Source organism: Hyaena hyaena, unplaced genomic scaffold (genome assembly GCF_003009895.1).
Source record: "Hyaena hyaena isolate Hyena2069 unplaced genomic scaffold, ASM300989v1 scaffold_369, whole genome shotgun sequence".
In the NCBI taxonomy this organism is placed as follows: Eukaryota; Metazoa; Chordata; class Mammalia; order Carnivora; family Hyaenidae; genus Hyaena; species Hyaena hyaena.
The window spans coordinates 1,619,024-1,641,549 of NW_024081000.1; the positions used below are offsets into that span (position 1 = coordinate 1,619,024).

General features: G+C 40.2%; 1 protein-coding gene and 1 non-coding gene across 2 annotated transcripts in view; both read right to left on the minus strand.

Annotated features, from left to right (window-relative positions):
- Positions 1 to 22,370, minus strand: part of SLC28A3 (solute carrier family 28 member 3) — a 49,399-nt gene extending 27,029 nt beyond the window's left edge. Inside the window, exons 1-2 of the mRNA XM_039250398.1 lie at positions 22,227 to 22,370; positions 3,346 to 3,429 (exon numbers count right to left, since the gene is read on the minus strand). Of these exons, the coding sequence (XP_039106329.1) occupies positions 3,346 to 3,429; positions 22,227 to 22,304 (162 nt within the window). The 5' untranslated portion in view covers positions 22,305 to 22,370. The remainder of the gene's footprint in view (positions 1 to 3,345; positions 3,430 to 22,226) is intronic.
- LOC120244079 lies at positions 1,433 to 1,537 on the minus strand. The gene has a single exon (XR_005531458.1). It is a non-coding gene; the product is annotated as a U6 spliceosomal RNA (small nuclear RNA).
- Positions 22,371 to 22,526: the final 156 nt, after the last annotated feature.

Here is a 22,526-nt window from a genome sequence, read left to right on the forward strand (position 1 = left end):
ATGGAGCGGTTTTGCACGTGATCTAAGAGAAACAAAGCCACACCTCAGCTTTTGTTTTCTGTCACAGTCCAGGTGCCCATTGGTTCTCTGGACTGTAAGAGAACTCATTGAAATAAGTCATAAGCATATCTCTAAGCTGAAAGGATTCTCAAAGATCATAGAGTCCTTTGATGCTGAACTCCATTATACTTTTCATTTAGATTACATTTTCTGGTGAAGAATAACAGAAGAGAGACCAGTGGGGTCCAACTTGCAGCTGGTGAGGACGGGGGTAGGGGTAAGCCTTATTCATTTCATTCCCACCTAACACCTAGCTTAGCTAGTAGTTAGTGTTTGAAAAATATTTGACTTAAATAATCACAATTATTTTCTTACAGTGAAATGTCTCAAGTTACCTACTATCTATGGAATGTCTGGCATTAACTATTCTCTTTTATCCTCAACCCCATTCCCATCTTTATTTGTTTGTTTGTTTGATTAATTAATTAGTGTTTACCTATCAGATTGGTAAAGATTTTTTTCTTTTTCAAAAATTCTAATGCCAGTATAATTAACATACAGTGTTATATTAATTTCGGGTGTATAATATAGTAATTCAACAATTCTATACATTACTCAATGTTCATCATGAAAAATGTACTCTAAATCTCCTTCACTTATTTCACCCATCCCCCCACCCACCTCCCCTCTGGCAACCACCAATTTGCTATAGTTTTTTGAGCATGTTTTTTGGTTTGTCTCTTTTCTTCTTTGTTCATTTATTTGCATCCCAAATTCCACATATGAGTGAAATCATATAGTATTTGTCTTTCTCTGGCTGACTTATTTCAGTTGGCATTGTACTGTCTAGATCCATTCATGTTGCTGCAAATGGCAAGATTTCATTCTTTTTATCACTGAATAATATTCCATTATCTATTTATGTTTCTGTGTATCTATCTATCTCACCTCTTCTTTCTCCATTCATCCATTGGTGGACACTTGGGCTGCTTCTATAGTTTGGCTTTGTAAATAATGCTGCAGTAAACATAGAGGTGTGTGTACCCCTTTGATTTAGTGCTTTTGTATTCTTTGGATAAATACCCAGTGGTGGAATTACTGTATCATATGATAATCCTATTTTTAAGTTTTTGAGGAATCTCCATACTAATTTCCACAGTGGCTGGTCCAGTTTGCATTCCCACCAACAGTGCATGAGGGTTCCTTTTTCTCCACATCCTTGCCAACACTTGCTGTTTTCTGTGATTTTAAATTTAACCATTCTGACAGATGTGAAGTAATGTCTCATTGTGGTTTTATTGGCATTTCTCTGATGGTGAGTGATGTTGAATGTCTTTTCATGTATTTGTTGGCCATCTGTATCTTTAGAGAAATGTCTGTTCATGTCTTCTGCCCAATTTTTAATTGGTTTATTTGTGGGTTTTTTAGTGTTAAAAATATGGAACGCTTCACAAATTTCATGTCATCCTTGTGCAGGGGCCTGCCAGTCTTCTTCCTATCATTCCAATTTTATTATATGTGCTGCCAAAGTGAGCACCCATCCTCATCTTTAAAACAAACCCAAAACAACAACACAATCTTCTTGACCCCATAGTTGTAGGACATCTACCCTCCCTTCTTCCCTTCACTGCAAACCACTGGAAAGAGTTGTCTTTACTTTTAGTGACTTTCACACCCTACTCATTCAGTCCATTGTGATCAGGCTTTTATTGAGATGGTGGCTGCCAAGAACCCCCAAGGACCATTGTTGCCCAATGTGGTGGATCCTCCTCAGTCTTTATGTTTTTTTTTATAACACTAAAATATCTTTTTTTTTTTTGATTGTTTTGTGAAACAGCAAAAAAATTCGTATTTTAAAGAGCAGTTTCAGGTTCACAGCAAAATTGAGTGGAAAGGAGAAATTCCCCATATACGTGTGCCCCAACTCATGCATAGCCTCCCCCGTGATCATTGCCTCCTAGCAGAGTGGTCCATGTGTTGCAATTGATGAACCTACAGTGACACATTGTCATCCAAGATCTATAGTTTACATTAGGAATCCTTCTTGGTGTTGTACATCATATGGGTTTGGACAAATACATAATGACATGTATCCACCATAAGAGTATCACAGAGTCATTTTACTGCTCCCCCAAATCCTCTGTACTTTGCCCATGTATCTCACCCTCTCTTGGCAAGCATTGGTATTTTTACTGTCTCCACAGTCTTCCCTTTTCCTTTATATTTGGGATTGTACAGTACATAGTTGTTTCAGACTGCTTCTTTTAATGAGTAATACATATTTAATGTTCCTCCATGTCTTTTCATGGCTTGATGGTTCATCATATCTTTTTAGTGCTGAAGCATATTCCATTGTCTGGATGAACCACAGTTCATTCATCTATTCACCTGCTGAAGAACATCTTGACTGCCTCCAGGTTCTGGCAATTATGAATAAAGTCGCTGTAAACTTCCCTGTGCTGGTGTTATATGGACAGAAGTATGGTTTTCTCTCATTTTGTCGAATAATGAGGGAAATGGACACTTTTTTTTTTTTACAGTATGTTATGTAAAATAGACAGTAATAATATGGATAGCATGATCCCAATATAGGTGACATGTGCATGGGGGTGTATATTCGCACTAAAAGGTCACATTTTAAGATGTTAGGCACTGATTTTTTTTCCTGGAATTATGACGGTCATTCTTTTTTATCTTCCAAATTTTGCTTTACTTTAAACAAGTTATTTCCCACATTTTCTACTTTAAACAAGTTATTCTTTTTATCACAAGAATAACTCCCTCCAATAAATGGCTTGACATTAGACACCCAGAATTACCAAAAACGGATGACCTACAATGAATAATCTGCTTGATTTTTAGCAACAGAAGACTTTCTTAAATGAGATCCTACCCAGAACTCAATATATAAAAGAAATAAAAGTGGCTTTGCAACAGAGTCACTCAGCCTGCTCTAAGCTTAGGTGTCATGGATGAACCCGAGCAGCATGATGGATAGTTTTAGAACCATATCTCAGAACCTTACTCGCTTACTTTAAAATCGAGATGCTTTGGTTTAAGCCAGTGCTTTTTGCCTTGGGAAGGAGCTTGGCATCTGTAATAGTGATGTGTCCGAGAAACCTATGTACTCTCGCCATCAAAAACTCTGGGGACAGGTGTACAAACAAAATCTCTTTGTTTGAGCATGTGTGTTTTCTTCACGACTCTGCCTTACACATTCTAATTACCATTTAATTCATTCCTCCGAGTGCCAGCTGAGTGCACGCTTTCTGTCCCCACAGCTGTCAGGCCCTGTTGCACAGCGGTTACTATGGTAATAGATTCATTCAACCATTGTCGCCCTACCTGCTGGGTGTTTTGCGCAACTCTACACCTTAGTGAGTTGCTGTTTCCTGATATGTTCTGGTTTCCATCAAAGTCGTCTTCATTCTAAGGAAAAAGTACAGATTGCAAAAATACAGTTTCAGAACCAAGAAACTCAAATGTTCTTATTATAAAATGATACCTAGAGGACTTTTGAGGGATGGGACAGCAAAGAGCAGGTGTTTAGATGAGTCAGGTGAAAAAAGAAAGGACCAGTGAATCTCGGACTCATAAAGAAACAGAACAGATGATCTCTGTTCTATTCTGTTCTGATGGAAGGAATGGTTTGGTCCAACTTGAAGAAGAGGGAAAGGAGAACCAGGTGGCTTCATATAAGTCATATGACTTTATACTAAGAAGAGAAGAGGCTAGGGTGCATCACATACCACAGGCTTCCAGCTTATAAAAGAAAGCAAAATGTAGGCCAGATAGTTTTCGTCTTAGATGTTGGATTTTTGAGACGCTACAATGTGTTTTGTTTAGCTTAAAGCAATCTCTAGTAGTAATGAGAATCAGAAAAATGTCAAGATGTTTTGATTTTACTTTATGGATGGGAGTAGGCTGTGGTCTTGGAGGAGTGTCCTTACTCTTGAGCTGCTGTTTTGAAATGTGCCAGATACCACCTGGCTCATTGCTCTTTTACCTGTTTTGAGGTCCAATCTTTCTCCCATCTCATCCCACCTTGCCTTCATAAGGTGATTCATTCCAAGTAAGGCAACAAGATAGATAAATCGTGTCAGGTAGCTTTTCAGGAAATGTCCCTTGCCTGCCCTTTCAGTTGTGACCTTGTCTTTGAAAGAAGAACAAGTGTATGACTTTGATATTAAATTTAGATCTGTCTAGCCCCAAGGATCTATAAAAATTACAATTCCAACTCGTGTTGCATTTACCATCTATTAAAATACAAGGGTGTATAAAATGTGGATAAAATCTAACTTGCAGCGCACACGTGACTCATGCATGTTGCCCTTTTGGGTCACAGCTGCGTATCTTACTTTAGCACAGTGCCTCCCACACATCATTAGTTGTTGTTGCTAATAATTAGTTGTTGAATGAATGAACCACAGAAATTTTGATGTTGCATTAACTGGTATGGCAATGTAGTACCTTTGAGTATTTGGTAAAAAATAAAGTAGGGGGTGCTATATATGCTATGTAAAGACAACAAAATGTGCTGATTCCTGAAGCTGGCTGGCAAGCACTCAGGGACTTCTTTTACTATTCTCACTTTCATGGATGCTGAAAATTTTTAAATAAAAATAAATAAATAAAGCTGAAAAGTTATAACTATGGTAAAACCTTCGTTTGTGAGCATAATTCATTCTGGAAACATGCTTGTAATCCAAAACACTCGTATATCAAAGCAAGTTTCAAGAACCATTGGCTCAGTTGTGATCATGTGACATTTGGCATCATGTACTACTTGTATCGCGAGATATCACTCGTTTATCAAGGTAAAATTTATTAGAAATGTTTGCTCCTCTTGTGAAACACCCACAAAACAAGTTACTCACAATCCAAGGTTTTACTGTGAAACCCAGTATGAGTTGGTGGAAATACAGGGCACAGGTAACAGGGTGCTGGTCCTGGGGTTCCTAATGCTATGAGTGATGCTTTTCAGCCTCATCTACCCATCTATACCACAGTTTCAATTTGGTGTTCTCATGATCCTTTCCAGAATCCTGACATTTTCTGGGACCTTCTTGGTAATTCCTGCTAATTCTTGATTATTCCTGCCACCTGGTGGCAGAATCTGAAACTTTTGGAACCCAAGGAAGGGGCCTGCCTTTTTAAAGTTAATGAAAGAGGAATCGGTGTGTGTGTGTGTGTGTGTGTGTGTGTGTGTGTGTGTTGTTGGGGGTGGGGCAGAATAGGTGTAAGTGGTGAGAAGGGCACCTGTGGATGTATTCTGTAACATGTAATGGGATTGTTTTACCCCTAGTAGAGTGTACACCTTGGCTTTTTAACATTTTCAGGAGGAACAATGTCTCCCATTTGGGGATTTCCAGCAGAAATGATGGGGGTGTTTAGGTGCTGATTGGCACTGGAAAAATAATCCTTAAGACATCGCTTTGCTTTGTTTTATTGCTTCTTGTTGAATTGGAGTCATAGGGCCTAAATGGGTGTCTCATAATTACTTCTTAGCCTGTTGTTTCTGATCATCCACTTAACAATTCAGATTACTAGATACATTAGTATAGATTACTAGATATCTTACTACACTGAACTACAATGAATGTTGTGTTCTAAATGCAAGCTTGTCACTCCACTGAATGGGTGATCATGTTGTAGTGTTGTGTATGAGTATTTCTAAACAGCTCACTCAATTTTTCTCTTTTGCATTAGTTGCTGAGTGTACTCCATTCTCACTTGAGATGCTCTGAAGGGCAGATCCTTGAGCCTGGGGTTCCATTCTGAACTTTCCATGCTGCCTGAGCAATTATAGGTCCAAGGTGGGTTGAGTTTGCTACCTACCTGCTTCTCTGGGAGCATTTATAGTCCACTTTGCTCTCTATGGTTGAAATTTGACATGTAAAAGTCAACATCTGTTTCATGCATCTGATCTCTTCGCATTGTTTGGGAATATAGCTCCCCCTTTATTTATGTTTTACATTTAAATATCTACAAATGTTCATAGCAGCACTCTCCACAATAGCTAAAACATGGAAAGAGCCTAAGTGTCCATCAACGGACGAATGGATCAAGAAGATGTGGTTTATCTTCTTGGAATACTACATGGCAATGAGAAAGAATGAAATCTGGCCATGTGTAGCAACATGGATGGACCTTGAGGGTGTTATGTTGAGCGAAATAAGTCAGGCAGAGAAGGACAAATATCACATGTTTGCACATAGAGGAGGATTAGGAGGAACTTAACTGAGGACCATGGGGGAGAAGAAGGGGGGAAATGGTGAGGGAAAGGGAGAGAGGCAAACCATGAGAGACTCTTGAATGCTGAGAAACAAACTGAGGACTGATGGATGTGGGGGGGAGGGGGGAGATGGGCATGGAGGAGGGCACTTGTGGGGATGAGCACTGGGTGTCATACGGAAACCAACTTGACAGTAAACTATTTGTAAAAAAAAAATAAATAAATATCTACAAATGTCAAACATTTTAAGGCCATTTGCTCTATAATGTTTCCTCTAAATTGCTTGAACTTTGCCTTGGAATGATGGCATTTTCAAAGGTTGTAGTCCAGGAGCCTTTGATCTTTACTTATTGCACAGCACATGATCATTTTGTCTCAGGTAGCCTTGTGCCTCATCTCATGTTTACAGAATCCTTAATGTAGCCCATGGGCACTAGCTAGACCGTTCTTCCCTGAGATGTTCCTGTTTTTCTCACCAGCCTGTGTGGGTTTACGGACTGGGTTAAGGAGCAGCAGGACAGTGAGAGGGAAATGCTGGCTCAGCCTGTGGTTTGTAGTCACACTTCCCTGGCACAATTGTCTGTCACTTCGGAATGCTCTGAAGGGAGCTTTGAATTGGGCACAAAGAGGCAAGACCACAGAAAACTGATAACATTCCCCCCTTGTGATCTTTGTGAGCCAGGGGCTAACAGAACCTCTGAGTACAGGAAGTAGGGAAAAGCAGGGGTCTGTACCCAAACGAGAAAAATCAGGGGAAGGCTTATAATGATCAGATTCATAAAAATCAATTTAAGCTTGCAAGATCTCCTAGAAATGGCTTCCACGGCCTTCTTGGAGAAATTTCTAGGGGAGAAACTTCAGCAAAACAAAAGACTCATGAGAAATGATGGCTAAAGGAGTGATAGTATGTTTTGAATCTATTTAATGAATTAAAACTTTAATCCAGGGATTAAGATTCCAGAACAAATTATATACATTTTAACCCCTCACAGTGTAGAAAAGATACTCAGAACCCTTAGCTGAAGAAAAGAAAGAAAAGTAGAAGATAGGGTGAGCAGGCCAATCTTCTAATCCTTTAATTTCTGGGAACTGCAGGAGATTATAAGCAGCAGTATTTTAGAAAGGTAAATGCTAAAATAGATATATTCCACTAAAATCAAGTGGTAGAAAAAAAGGAAAAAATAACAGATATTAGAAAAATATACTAATTTTGTGATTACTTATATCTTAAGCTCATCATAAAAGGAACAATTCAGGTAACAAAAAAATACATCTTCAGAAGAAAACAAACAAAAATAAAGAATATACAAACCATACAGTGAAAAGATTTTTATAAAACACAACATAAAATATGATAAGAGGAGCTAAGAACAAATACACCCATCTGGCAGATCAATGGATTTGATTGAGTCATAGGGAGTAACAAGTGTGTACAACCATATACAGACATCCTCTGATGTCTTTGAGTTTTATGATGGTGCATAAGAGACATGAATTTACTGCAGTACAAATTGTACATTGAACTTTAGATTTTGACCTCTTCTGGGGCTAGCAATATACAGTATGATCCTTGCACGTGATGCTGGGCACTGCCCAGTCAGCCATGAGATCACTAGTGTCAACCATCAATTCTGTGCACATTCATCCATTATTTCTCACTTCACAGTATTCAATACATTACAGGAGATATTCTGTACACTTTATTATAAAATATGCTTTGTATTAGATGGTTTTGCCCAACTGTGAGCTAACATAAGAGTTCTGAGTATATTTAAGGTAGGCTAAGCTATGATGTTTGGTAGATGAGGTGTATTAAATGCATTCTTGACATACAATATTTTCAATTTACGATGGATTTACTGGGACATAGTCCCATTCTAGGCGGAGGAAGACTTGTACTGGAAATGACTCAGGGACTCAGAAAGATAAAACTGGGAGTGGTCATGATGGTAATGGACCAAGACTGAATACAGGATTTAAAAATGCAGTCTACTTGCTCCAAAAGAAACAATGGTCAGAGTATAATCTCACTCTCAGAAGCCTGGCTGTCTGTGTACAAATAGTTTAGATTAATGTAAAGGAAACTGAGGGAGAAATATCTAGAAACACATTTAGAAAAAAGTCGATAGAACTCTTTCAGTCTATGAAAGATCAAATGGGCAAAAGTAAGAATAAGGAAGACCAAGATGACAATAATATGAATCTGATAAACATCTACTGAATTATATAACCCCAATAGAAAATACATTGTAGCCATGACTGCTAGGTGTCCCTAATATCTATCCTTCTCAGTTTCCTTTAAATATAGGGCTCTGAATTTTAGCAGGGCCTGATATTTTGCAGAATAAAGGTATATTTCTAACCTCCCTGTGCCTCTGGTTGAAATCTGTCACTTTGATTGAAGCTACATGCAGCTGAAAAGTGTTCCCAGGCAGGACAGTTGATGGAGCCAGTGGACTCCTTTCAGAATGTTTTAAAATACATAAAATGAAATGTCATTAAAAAGAAATAATTTTTTAATTAAAAATTTTTAATGTTTATTTCTGAGAGAGAGAGAGTGTGAGCGGGGGAGGGACAGAGAGAGAGAGGGAGACATAGAATCTGAAATAGGCTCCAGGCTCTGAGTTGTCCGCACAGAGCCTGATGTGAGGCTTGAACTCGTGAACTATGAGATGATGACCTGAACTGAAGTCAGACGCCCAATTGACTGAGCCACCCAGGCCTCCCCCTCCCACTTTTTAAAAAAAAATTTTAATGTTTATTTATTTCTGAGAGCAAGAGAGCATGAGCAGGGGAGGGACAGAGAGAGAGAGAGAGCAGAAATAATTTTATTGAAATCTAGTTATTAAAGTATTAAAATTAATTTGTGATAGTGTATATACATCTTTATCAACACTTTAAAAAACAAGAAAAAAACCCCAACAAATGTGGCTAATGTAAATAACTACCTTAATTTCAATGCCATGGATGTAAGTTATATTTGGAGATGTTGCAACAGATAACAATTTTTTTTTCCATTTGTATGTATTAATTCAATTTAGTGAGGGTTCTTCTGCATCTTTCACATTCATTTCAAAATAGCAGTTCTCCTTCCTCTTGGTCTGTGTGATGGAACACACTCTTCCCCCTTAGGCCCACGTAGAAGGCTTTCATCTTCCACCTGATGGCTCTCTTAGTTATGAAGCAATCATAAATAAATCTGGGAGAATATGGACCTTTATTCTTATTTGCACTTGGCTATCTTGGTTTTATTTCTGCGTCTGTCCATATGATCTTCCAGAAAATCTACCAGTGGGTTAAAGCAAATAATACCGAGGAATAAAGGCTTTAGCATCGTGTTCATACAGATTATTGAAATAAGCAGCAAATGAATGATGTTTAAGTGTCCTGCTTAATCGGGGCCGATGTCATATGGTTTTCCAAAGGTGGTCATTTTTTTCTGTCAAAATTCATTAAAGTCTGGGGTTATGTTTAGAAGATGAAATGCAGATTAACTTCCAATGTAATTCTGGTGTCACACCAGACACCTTTGGGTAGGCGGTACACTAGCAGTTGCTGCATAAAATGTCCACTGGGTGGCGCCACTGAAGGCTGTAAGATACAGGTACCATGAAGGCTTGGCCCCACTCCTGTTTCTGGCCATCTGTTAAAAGAATTAATATGCTAAAACATGTTCTCAGTTTTATATACTACAAATGTTTACTTCATATATTGTCTAGGATGGTTGTATCTAATAAATTCAATCCTTGTCAAAACGCATTCTGCGATCACTGGCCATGTTTCGGACAAGTTGAACACTAAAAAGTCGAAAGCATGAATAATATCTGCAACTTACTTGTGTCAAAAAATAAGATGAACTGATGGGTGGGTAGAGGGTAGATGAACAAATACATGAGAAAGCAAGTATGGTAAAATATTAATTATGGAGTGTAGGTAGTGGATATATAGGTGTTTGCTATGAAATTACTTCAACTTTCCTGTGTGTTTAAAAATCTTCATTATAAAATGTTGCAGGAAGCAAAAAAATGTTGGTAATTGATTATAAAATATGTAATAAAAGGAAAGAGAATGTTAGACTGAGAAAGAAAGATGATCAAAGGTAAGTCTATCCTCTTCAGAAGAATGTCAGGGAAGGAATATTGAAGAAATGAAAACCCTTAATTTGCAATTCCCTAGTACTAATTGATTCAGGAATGGATTATCAATAGATGCTAAAAACATTGGGCAAAATGTGTTGGGGAACTGGATATTCACATAGTCTTGAATGTCACCTCTCCCCAGTTACTTACTAATTAATAAAGAGGGAAACATGCCTTGGTAATGGAGTGGTGTGCTCATTACCATCCTAACCAGGTCATCACTACAATACTGGAGTTAAATTTTTACAAATGCCCTTGTGTATATTTTTAATTTCTTTTTTTACATGCAGTATTTTCAGAGCTGAAGCTAGCTGAAAGTCATAAAAAGATAGAACTGTACATTCCAGGGGCGCCTGGGTGGCTCAGTCAGTTAAGCCTCTAACTTTGGCTCAGGTCATGATCTCATGGTTCATGGGTTTGAGCCCCGCGTCGGGCTCTGTGCTGGCGGCTCAGAGCCTGGATCCTGCTTCGGATTCTGTGTCTCCCTCTCTCTCTGACCCTCCCCTGCTCATGTTGTCTCTCTCTCTCTTTCAGAAATAAATAAAACATTTTTTAAAATTTTAAAAAAAAGAACTGTACATTCCAAGACACAACTGACCTCCTGCTAGGTTGCCTTTCCCTCTCATTGTAGCTTTGATATTTGGGTTGATAATTTGTGTTTGGTAGTGCGTGATTTCAGCCTGGACAAGCTGTTCTTAGAGCAATAATATAACAATGCGTGGATTCCTTACTTACTGGGCCAGGCACAGTGCTCTGCAGTTCTCCACACATTACCATACTTAACTCTTGCTTCTCTGGTATTTGCGTCTCTATCAATTCATAGATAAGCATCCTTTCTCCTTCCATTAAAAACCAGTATTCCATTTGCACTTACTGGTTGCGATGGTCAATGTTTGTGTGCCCCTAAAATTCATCATGTTGAAATTCTAACCTCCAAAGATGATGATATTAGGAGATGATGCCTGTCGGGTCTAGTAGATGGGTGTTTAAGTCATGAGGGTGGGGCCTAATGAATGAGAGTAGTGCCCTTAGAAATGAGGTCCCACAGAGATCCCTGACCTCTTCTACCATATGAGGATACAGTGAGAAGACATTGGTTATGAACTAAGAAGTAGGCCCTTACTGGAATGTGACCATGCTGGTGCCTTGATCTTGGACTTCTAGCATTCAGAACTGTGAAAAATAAATGTCTGTTATTTATAAGCTCCCCAACCTGCAGTGTTTTGTTATAGCAGCCCAGATAAAGGCACTAGTTCCATTTTCTTGTCTCATTTAGTCTCCCACTCATTCCAATATAGCTTCCATTCCTGCCACTCCATGGAAATGATCCTTGCCAAAGTCATTGATGGTTTTTATGTCCTTAAATCCAGTTTTCATATCCAAAATGGGCCACTTCCTCCTTAAAATATTCTTGTCCAACTTGTGATATCACACATTGCTAGTTTCCTCTTGTCACCCAGACTTCTCCATTTCCTGTATCATATCAGCCTTTCTACTCAACCCTTAATGTTACATATAGTTCCTTGGGGCTCTGTCTTAGGCATTCTCATTTACTTCTGTAACAAATATTTTTTGTGTACCTACTATGAGTTAGACAATGGTTCCTATCCTGGTTGCTGGTCCCTGTTCTCAGGGAATTTTGAAGAGAAGCTGTCAACCATAATAATAATACAATTAATTATTTTATTACAATCATGGTAAAGACTTAAAAATTCAAGTCCTGCACCTTTTAATGCTTTTACAGATTGATTAGAATGAACTTGGTTGTGTCTGAAATTCCAAAGATGCATAAGGGAAACAGAAATGCTCTTAACAGCAAAACATCTTCCTATAGTTGAGAAAAAAAAAAAAAAGAAAGAAATAAAGATATAATCCCTTTGACTCTATCAATTGAAACTAAAATTCTTCTTATTCTCATTTCCTTCTCTGATTTGTTTTTAATAGGCAAATCCAGTCTGTCTAAAGGGATCAAACGTGGTTATAGAGTTTTTTAAATGAAAATGCATTTCATGCCAAAGTCTAAATCACCTTCAGGATGAAGCCTTATTTGCTTGCCTGCCTTATTCTTGTGTTATTTTGGGAAGTCATGGTCACTTCCTAAGTATTAGTCTTATCTTGAGCCAGATTATTTCATGCCATAACAGTTAATGGTGAGGCATTAAAGAGAATACATGTGCCATGGACATTTGAATTTGCTTACATTTGGAAAAACATTGCTTCTTAGCAATTCCTAAAATCACCTTGGTTATCAAGCACCTTTTTCCAAAGAGCACTGACTAAATAAATATAAATTAATTAGAAACACACGGGATAAATGTAGAGCCTGTAAAATTTTCTTCTAGAGATACATTTGATGAAGTAAGATATGGATTAGAATGAGCCAAAGTATTTGAAAAATAACTTTATAAAATTCCTTTTGAAGAGACACAAATGCTGGGAGCCAAGGTCTCTCAATCTGGCAGGGACCCAAGGAGCTTGAGGTTTACATTTGACTGCCATTAAAACAATCCGAAGTTGCCCATTGGCATCTTCCATAGGTTTCCACCAGTATCTACTATATGAAGAGGCAGGCTTCACAGTGGGTTTCAAATTTTGGTTCAGCTCTGCACCAAAATAGCATCCCCAGCTAAATGGTTTGGTTAATGGTTACTGATACTTAAGCATTTGCTGCGTGCTAGTGCTTTCCACTAATCTCCCCACAGTCCTTTGATGCAGGGTATTAGGACCTGTTTTGGGATGGGGAAGTAGATGCAGAAGTTAGATAACTTGCCTAAGTGGTAGGCGTGACAGACTGACTCTGAAGCCTCAACTCTTCACCCAAAGAATTTATGTTTTGCTCTCCTCATAATGATTCACTGTGTGACTTTTAAGTTTAGCCTCTGTGCCCTGCTAACCCCTGCCCTCCCCAGCCTGGCTTTCCTCAGAAGCTCACTTCTCTCTTCCCTCTCCACTTCCTCCGTAAGAAGGGGCCCGTTGTTATCTTCAGCCAAGGTCAAAGTCACATGCAGTATAGTCAGTTCTTGGACCATTATACACCACCTCTTCTTCCATGTGTGCTCTCAAAACGCTTCCACTCTTACTTCTTTCTTCCTTCTTCTCTGACCTCAAGAGCCCATGTTCTACAGGGAACAAGGAGGTAGTCATGTGGGTCAACAGGAAGCCTAATGTTTGCTGGCTCCTGGAAAGGTATCTTGTTGGCTTTCTGTACGTCTTTGTCTCTTTCTCCCTTCCTTGCTGGATCCAACATACCATGTAACAAGACCTTTGCTCCCACCTGCTCTATCTGCATGGATCTGGCCCTCAATTAAGTAATTTCTATTTCAAATCTCTCTGACTGTACAAGTTAGGCCAGTGCCCTCTAATCAACCTCCTCCTTGCAAATGTTTCTGAAGCAATGGACTCAGGTGTATGAGAAACAAGGACACAGTAATTTTAATTCAAAAAATAAAAATTCTTTAAAGCTAAAGTGATATAGTCCAAAGGGAGGGATGCTGAAAAGGAAGTAGGGCCCACTGGGGGACACCTGCACAACTTTATAGATTGTGGTGTTTGTACTGTGTTATGTTCAAACAGCTGAGCAGGTGGAGGGAGTAAGGCGGCTGGGGAGTTCATAGGGAAGCAGGTATGCCTACCTTGGCTTCTGTTTAACTATGACTGACATTTTCTTGTGGTGCAAAAAGCCTTACCTCACATTACTGGGTTGTTTACTGACCATGTTTCATGGAGGAGTTTATACCATTACTTTGCTTACAACTCCTTATTATCTGTCTGGCTAGTTTATTCTAGAATGTTCCCGAATCTGCAGAGACTAGAAATTCAGTTTTAAACCTAAACTTATCATTGGTTTTGGATTCTTGGGACCAAGATTTTGAAGTCAGTGAGAAGTCTTGAGGTGAATCAGAACCAGCCTCTATTCCTGTCTGTTTCTCTTTACTACTTTTTCTGTCTTCCTGTATGTGCATCTCATACCTTCTTAATCAGGGCCTTGACTTCTTCACACAGTACCATATGAAAAAAAAAAGTTTTTGACATGGTAGCTTGGGGAATTATTTGTGCCCTACTGGGTATTTTCCTTATGCCTAACACCCACTGAGTAGGTGCTCACTATATATTTGTTGAATGAATGAATGAATGAATTGTAAAAACTCCCTTGGGCCAAAAGGTGAGGGGCTTGCAAACAAGGAAATACCAACCATTGTTTGATCTCGAGCTCTATTTGGGTAAAAGATCAGGGGTTGAGCAACCTAACTCCTCCCGGCTGCAGCAAGCTCCTGAGATGTAAATCTTTAGTGAACATTGTGATTAGATCAGTCAAACATGTTCTTCAAGCAACTGTTAAGCAACCGCCACCTCTAACTGCAAAATTCTCACTTTCTGTACACCGGCTTCGCCCCTCTCCCTATATAAACCCTGAGCTATGGCTCTGCAGGGCGCTCTTCCGAGGACTTTTTGGGTGCTCGGGAGGGGCCGTCTGGCCTGACTAAAATAAACCTGAATAACCAACTCCTTTTGTGTTTTGCGGGCTTTGTCCTCTGTGATTCTCCTTTGGAAAGGGAGGTCTAACAGAATGAATGAATGAATGAATGCATGCATGCATGCATGCATGCATGCAAGCCTGGAAGTGTTCATTGGGAATATTTGGGAAATAGTCCCCAATTCCTCATCTAGATGAGACCACCTTCTTATGTCATGAATAGCACTTTTTATAAACTGTGTTGTGCTGATTTGCCATTGCAGACTAATTTTAACCAAATGGTAGCTATTTCCTGCTTTTTGCATAATCCCTGGCACAGTGTCAATACATTTTTGTTGAATCAATAAGTGTTGTGCTTTATATCAAAGCATTTGGCTCTTAGAGGAAAAGCAAGCAAAGCCTTGAACTGGCAGAACTAAGAGACTGAAAGGAACATTGAGAAGTCTTCAGTTACATTTCCCTGTTTCTCAACCGAACCATTCCTGGTAATCATCTACTCTGTTCCTGAACACCCACAAGAGTCCTTACCCGTGTGACTCACAGTGTTTTCCCAAGAAACCTCTATCTTTACTTACTTCCAGAAGACACAAGGCATGCATATAATATTTTCTTTTATCTTTTTTTTTTTTAACTTTTTTCCTTTCTAGGAAAAAGAAAGACCAATCAGGCATGCCAAGGCTGTACGTGGCTTCTGGGTCAAACACCTTTGTCCACGTGTGGAGTACAATTAAATTCCTCCAAATCCAGATCTGGGCTTTGAGTGAAAATCATACTATACTATGTCTGCCTAAATCTACAATCTGAAGACAGAGTTTCAAACTTCTGTAGCACAATAGAAACTTGGGGTTCCTGTTCACAATAATCTGTCTCTATAAAAGTCCAAATACTCCCCACTTTTGATTTTTTTTTTCAATTTGACACGTGACAGTTGAGCTAGCATCCAGGGCCAGCTTCTCATCAACATCAACAATGTCTGGATTAGATGGGTCAGTAGGTGCCATCACCTTCATTTTAAATTAAGACACTGTGAAAAAAAATAAATCAATTCAGGGACTGTGGAAAAACCTAAATCTCTAAATCTTTTCTAAGATGTCATAGAAGTGTCTTGGGTTTTAGTTATCTAGGCTGTTAGAAATAAGTCTAGGTATGATCTGATTTGAGGATAGAGAAGTTTTTTTTAAAACCTTCTTCACAAAGACAATTATTATCATGTGTTTTCTGTGTTTTAATTCACCAGTGGGGGAGAAAAGCATCTAGATAGTTGTAGCCAAGCTTGTCCTGACTTAGTGGAAACCCACTCAGCCACCTGGTGTGATTCGTGTTGACCTCCCTCAGGGGATTAGAGAGAAACAATGCCCTTCCTCTTTACTTTGCATAATTACCAACAACCTTGAACTTCTCTATTCAAATTGTCTCTGCCAAACATTTTCTCACTTATGTGACCTCCCAAATTTTGACCTCCATTTAACAAATTCTTCAAATCCCACTGACCTACCAGAAAATTCATGGAATAGTTCAGCTTTTCTCTGTGTGTGTGCAGGTTTCTCATCTGTCTTGAACTCTTTTAAGTGGGTCCCACCCAGCTGGCTTCAGAGTGAGCATGGGTTCTGTGGCTCTGATGGTACAATCAGCATTTACTCACAGGCAGAAGGAAACTTCACTTGGGATTCTAAGGAACATCCTTTAGTAAAACTATTCTTTCAAAAATTGCCTGAATTTTCACCCTTAGAAATTCTGACCTTTATTTGAACTCTCTTGCTTTCCTCTCTCCCTCTTCTCTGGATCCTTCTCCTTCCTTTGACCTTGGAAAAGTCTTTTGGTTATTCTATTCTAAAAAGACTTACCCTAAATATGGACACCAGATAAATGTGGTATTTGTCAAGTGGGGAAAATATATATTTTTTAAAGCGGCACTGGAATAATTGGATGCCCATATAGAAAAAACAAACTTTTTTTTTGCTTTTAAAGATTTTTTTTTGGGGGGGCGCCTGGGTGGCTTAGTCGGTTAAGCGTCCGACTTTCGCTTAGGTCATGATCTCGCGGCTCGTGGGTTCGAGCCCCGCGTCGGGCTCTGTGCTGACTGCCAGCCCAGAGCCTGGAGCCTGTTTCAGAGTCTGTGACTCCCTCTCTCTCTGACCCTCCCCTGCTCACGCTGTCTCTCTCTCTCTCCTAGAAATAAATAAAACGTTAAAAAAATTTTTTTTAAATAAAAAAATTCAAAAAAAGATTTTTTTTTTTAGGTAATCTCTATACCCAATGTGGGGCTTGAACCCATAACCCCAAGATCAAGAATCACATGTTCTACTGACTGAGCCAGCCAGGCATCCCCAAAAAACAAAACCTTGATGTCCACCACACACTATATATAAAATCTAACTTCAGGGGGACCAGACTCCTCAATGTAGAAGGAAATAACAAGCTTTTGGAAAATATGAGAAAGTATCCTTATGACCTTGCAGAGAAGAAAAAGATGTCTCAAACAGGATATATAAAACAGAAGTATATGGTAAATGGGATCTCAAATAATTAACTTTTGTGCATCTAAATATTAAAGAGTGAAAGACAGTTTCAGTGGTCGAAGTCATTTGTAAACCATATAATTGGAAAAGGGCTTGTATTCAGAACATTTAAGAAAGAACTCTTTCAAATAAGTAGAAAAAAGACAAAATCCAGTAGAGAAAATGGGCAAGAGACTTCAACAATTATTTCATAAAGGTGGCATCTAGTGGCTAATAACATAAGAAAATTAAAATGAAATATCAGTGTTACACTACCCACTATATAGCTACCAGAATCACTGAAATGAAAAAGCCAGATAACTATTGGTGAGGCTTTGGAGTAACAGGAACTCACACTCTGTGGATGGAAATATAAATTAGTGAAACCACTTGGGGAACAAATTTGACCTTATTACTAAAGTTGAAAATATATATGCATTCCCAATGACCTAGCAATTCCACTCCTAAATATAACCCCAAACAAATTTGTTACATATGGGCCAGGAAACATGTCTAAGAGTATTCATAGCCGTATTTGTTTCTAGAAGCTCCTAAAAGCTCCAAGCATAATGGCACAAATGTCCACCAACAGTAAAACACATAAATTGTGTAATGTTTATGGAGAACACTGTATATCAGTGAAATTGGATGAGCCCCACTTACATGCAACACTATGGCTGAGTCTCAGAAATAACAAAACTGAGCAAAAGAAGTCAGGTCCAAAAGAATTCCTCTTGCCTAGTTCCATATAAATGTTTTAAAATAAGCAAAGAATTTTCTTGTAATTTTCTATTTATATAAAGTTCAAAAACAGGCAAAAGCAGTGCTTAGGGATTCATAACTACAAGTTAAGGTATAAAGCAAAGCAGGGTAGTAATTACCATAACACTGGGATCATTGTTACCCCCGTAGGCAGGGGCAGTTGTGACCGATGTGCAGGGTTGGTGCGTTGGAGCTGAGGGATAGCAATGTCCTATTGCTTGACCTGGGTGACACTTTATAATAAGCTGTCTGTTTGACTTTGTGTGTTTTTCCGCATGTTATATTTCATAATGAATTAGAAAAAAATAAAAGAGCTCTCTGCCCACAGCCCCAATCTTGCCGCCTCTGAGCCTATCTCTTCCCAGCTCCGCTCTCCACCAGGAGAGCTTCCTCTGTGACTTCATTTTCCCCCAGTTTCCCAACTCCCACTCATCACTCAACTGCCCCCCATCCCACATGGGTCACCGGTGACCTCCTGGTTGGCAAATCAATGAACTTGTCTTTGCTGCTAACCTTGTAGTTCTCTTTTCCCTTGGCTTCCCCAGAGCCTTCCCTCTCCTGGAGCTGCTCCCCTTTCTCTCCTGTGGCCTCTCCGCTCCATCCTCTGACTGCTCTAACTTTCCAGCTCCTGAAACACGGGCTTCCTGGGTTCCCTCTTCCTGGCGTCGTCCACGCCGCTGGCTCATCGTTGTGCCAACAGCCCCCAAATGCATGGGGTTCCCTTGTAGACTCCAGGTGCATTTATGCCTAGAGCTTCCGGCCTCCTCTCCATTGTCATCTAGGGCTATGAAATCACCCTAATTTCAACCAACAGACTTCAAAACGAACTCATAGTCTTCCTTGCTCCAGCCCTATTTCTGGATTTCTGGTCTACATAAAGGAAACCACTTCTCGGTTGAGATCTCAGGCTAGAAATGTTCACTCTCTTTAATCTGCCCCAGCACCTAGAGTTATTATTATTTATGTTCACAGTGCATGCTAGGCATTTGCTATGGTCTGAATGTGTCCCCTACCCACTCCCCTGCCCCCCACCCATTCCTGTTTGGAATATCGAATGCACAGGTGACAGTATTAGGTGATGGGGCCTTTGAGGTGATCAGGTCATGAGGCAGAGCCCTCGTGAATAGGATCAGTGCCCTCACAACAGAGAGTCCGGAGACCTCCCTTGTACCTTCTGCCACGTGAGGCCACAGCAGGAGGATAGTTGCCCATGAAGAAGTGTGCCCTTGGCAGACGCCGAGTCTGCGGGTGTCACAGCCTTAGATTTCCAGGCTCTGGAAGGATGAGCAATAGATTTCTGTTTATAAGCCACCCAGTCTGTGGTATTTTGTTATAGCAGCTGGAACAAACAGCAGTTTTTTTCAAACATATATTACATAATGTTACATATTTAAAAAAAAAAACCACTAGCTTATTTAATTCTCTCAACCCCAGGATTATTATCCAACTTTAGAGAGGAGAAAATGGAAATATTCATCGCCAGAGCAGCTGTTACCTTACCCTGACTCAATGCTAATTGCATGGCCAAGGGGGCCTCCTTCTAGTATCGGCATTTCTGTCTAGGGCTGGTTTTCACCAGCCTCTGGTAGTTTCAGCCTCTAAGCTACAATCTGATTATCATACCAATCTCCTAAATGGTGTCCCAACCACACGGAAATCTCTTTCCATTTTGTCCACCTTCAATGGGGGTAGTAGAATACTTCAATACTTTAATAGTATACATTCTTTTGTTATTCTTTTAAATACGTTCCATTCTGGGTATGGAGCCTAACGTGGGGCTTCAACTCAGGACCCTGAGATCAAGACCTGAGCCAAGATCCAGAGCCGGGTGCTTAACTGACCGAGACACCCAGGCGCCCCTTGATAGTGTAAATTCTGATCTATTCTTTCCTGATGCCTTGGCCAGTTGGAAGCCATGTGATCTGGGGCCAGCCTGCCCCATCCCTTCTCTGGGGCCTCTGCTCCTCAACTCCTCTATCCCCAGTGCACATATTCTTTCAGGCCCCTGGGCCTGTGCAGACAGTTCTCTTCACTTACAGCGTTCTGGTGACACACCTTTCTGTTCAACTGGGAAATCCCTGCCCACATTTAAGCCCTAACTGATGCTCTCTCCCCTTTTGCAAGGTGATCAGAGACTCCTCAGTCAACCCAGCTCCACCTGCATAGTTATTGGTAATGTACTTGGTGCCAACTGCCAGCATTGCTTTTTGTTTTTGTTTTACATCACATTATAATTTCTGCCTGCCTTGTTCCTTGAGGACAAGACTAGTGTATTATTCCTTCGTGAATTGGTATCCCTTTCCAGCAGTGGTCTTATCTAAGGCGCAGTTGATGGTTTTGCTGAGTAAATATGTGTCTCTGGAAATTCTTGTCAAGCAGCAGGTGTTGGAAGAAAGAACATTGTTGCTACTTGATGTGTGTGAATTCTGCTGGGTTTGAGATGCCTTGTTCTGCACCCTGAGACCTAGAGATGCTTTAAAAAAATATTTTTAATTGATGGAAGAGAATGAGGGATAGAAAACAGGGCTATCTTTGGTGGATGTGTGTCCTTCTCACTGGCTGGGCTACCAGTTGTTGGTGACATGGACCTGCCTCTCCTGCAGACATCTTTGTCTTGCTGTCATACTCACTTTGACTCTATTCCATTCTAGCCCTTCTATTCTCTTGAGCCATAAAAGGCCCTCTGCTTTATGCTTTTTTCTCATTTAACCCTTATGAGGGGAATCAGGCTATGCCACCACCAAACCTGCCACTTTGGCATGAGAATTATTTTGAGCTGAAGGCAATTGAGAAAAAGCAGACACAGGAAGAGCCCTTCATTCTTCCTCTCTCTGTCTAGAGCAGAGCAGAACTTTCCCTTGCTCAGGTGTCCCACCTACCATAACAGACAGAGAACATGCCTGTCCCTGGAAACAGAGATGGTGCTAAGATTGGGTAAACCTCACTGTCAAGCCTTATCTTCCATTAGCTGCCCCCATATATCTCCTTGTCACTTTCCCACAATTTCTTGACCCTAAAATCCTAATCTCCTTTTTTTGGTCTAATCACTTCTCCACAATTTTTTGGCCTTTGTTAAAATGGTACATAAGACCCTGAGTCTTAATGCTTCTTTGAATTTTTATTTCTTTTCTGTGAAGCTACATTAATATAAAATGAGAAATGTTAATAAAATTCGTATGCCTTTCTCCAGGTAATCTGCCATTTCTCAGTTTAATTCGTGGACCTCAGCTGCTGAATCTAAGAGGGTAGAGGAAAAGACTTTTCTTCCCTTATACTTATGACCTATGAGATGAAGATCAGTGTGATCACTGTGTAGACAACTGAAATGAAGCTCAAGGAAGTTACAGTCACTTGTGGGTAAAAGACTTAGGACTTAGGCCAAAGCCCTTTTACCTTCCTTGTTCCCTCCTTTGCTAGTGCCTGAAAGTTTGTTTTGCCTTTTTGGTGATCCTGAGTCCCAACAGGCTGCTGGCACCTGTTTGTGTGGGCTCCCATGTCAGGTCAGGAAATGAAGCACAGCTAAGAACACCCCTGAAAAATTTCCCATCCCAGAGCCTGTCAGAACAGCCCAGTGTTTTCCGGTTACAGGGCTCCTTCCGGGCCTCTGCAGCACCCAGCCCCGATGTGAAGCAGCATTAATCACTCTGTGAGTTTTGGTTGATGACATGAGACTGGTTTGCGTAACCCAGCTGCACTGGGGCGGGCACACAGGCTCCCATCTGACAAGGGCATTGGGTGCTGGTGTAAGAGAAAGAAAGCCTACAGTGCTCACTACATCCAGGATCTGGAGTCTCCCCGTTCTTTCCCTCATACCAGGTCTTTGGAAAATATTGGCAGAGCTCATAAGCCTGAAACAAAAGCCCGAGAAGACAATCTTGTTTCTAAGTGACAGGGCAAGTCAAGGATCAAAACAAGTTCTACTAAAAGAGGCTTTTCAGGTTTGTCAACCCAAGAAGAGCCCACAAAGGAAAAAAAAAGCATAGGTTTAAAGAGTATTATGAAAAACTCTTATTGCGTTCCAAGAACCCCACTGCTTTCGTTCAGAAACTTGCCAAGATGGTGAGAAATGAGCATAATTTCCATTTACTTGGTCTCAAACACAAGATATAACTGCTCACCTGGAAGCCAGTGTTGCTGTAGCCCTCAGCTCCAGGGGCCGTCATACTCTTCAGCTCCACGAAATCTTTGTTGCTCATGGAATTGGTTGGGCTTTGAATTCTTTTCAGATGTCTGGTCTAGAGGTTCCTCTGTACCTGAAGGAACACAGCCTCTGCTGATGTCAGAATGCCACCTGCTGTTGTAGGAACCTGGGCACGGCTTACATTTGAAAACTAAAGAATCTGGGGCGGAGCAGGAGTGATAGGTGGGTGGGGTGGAGGCTTCCAGTTCAGGTCCACCCACCTCATTAATCTTCCTGA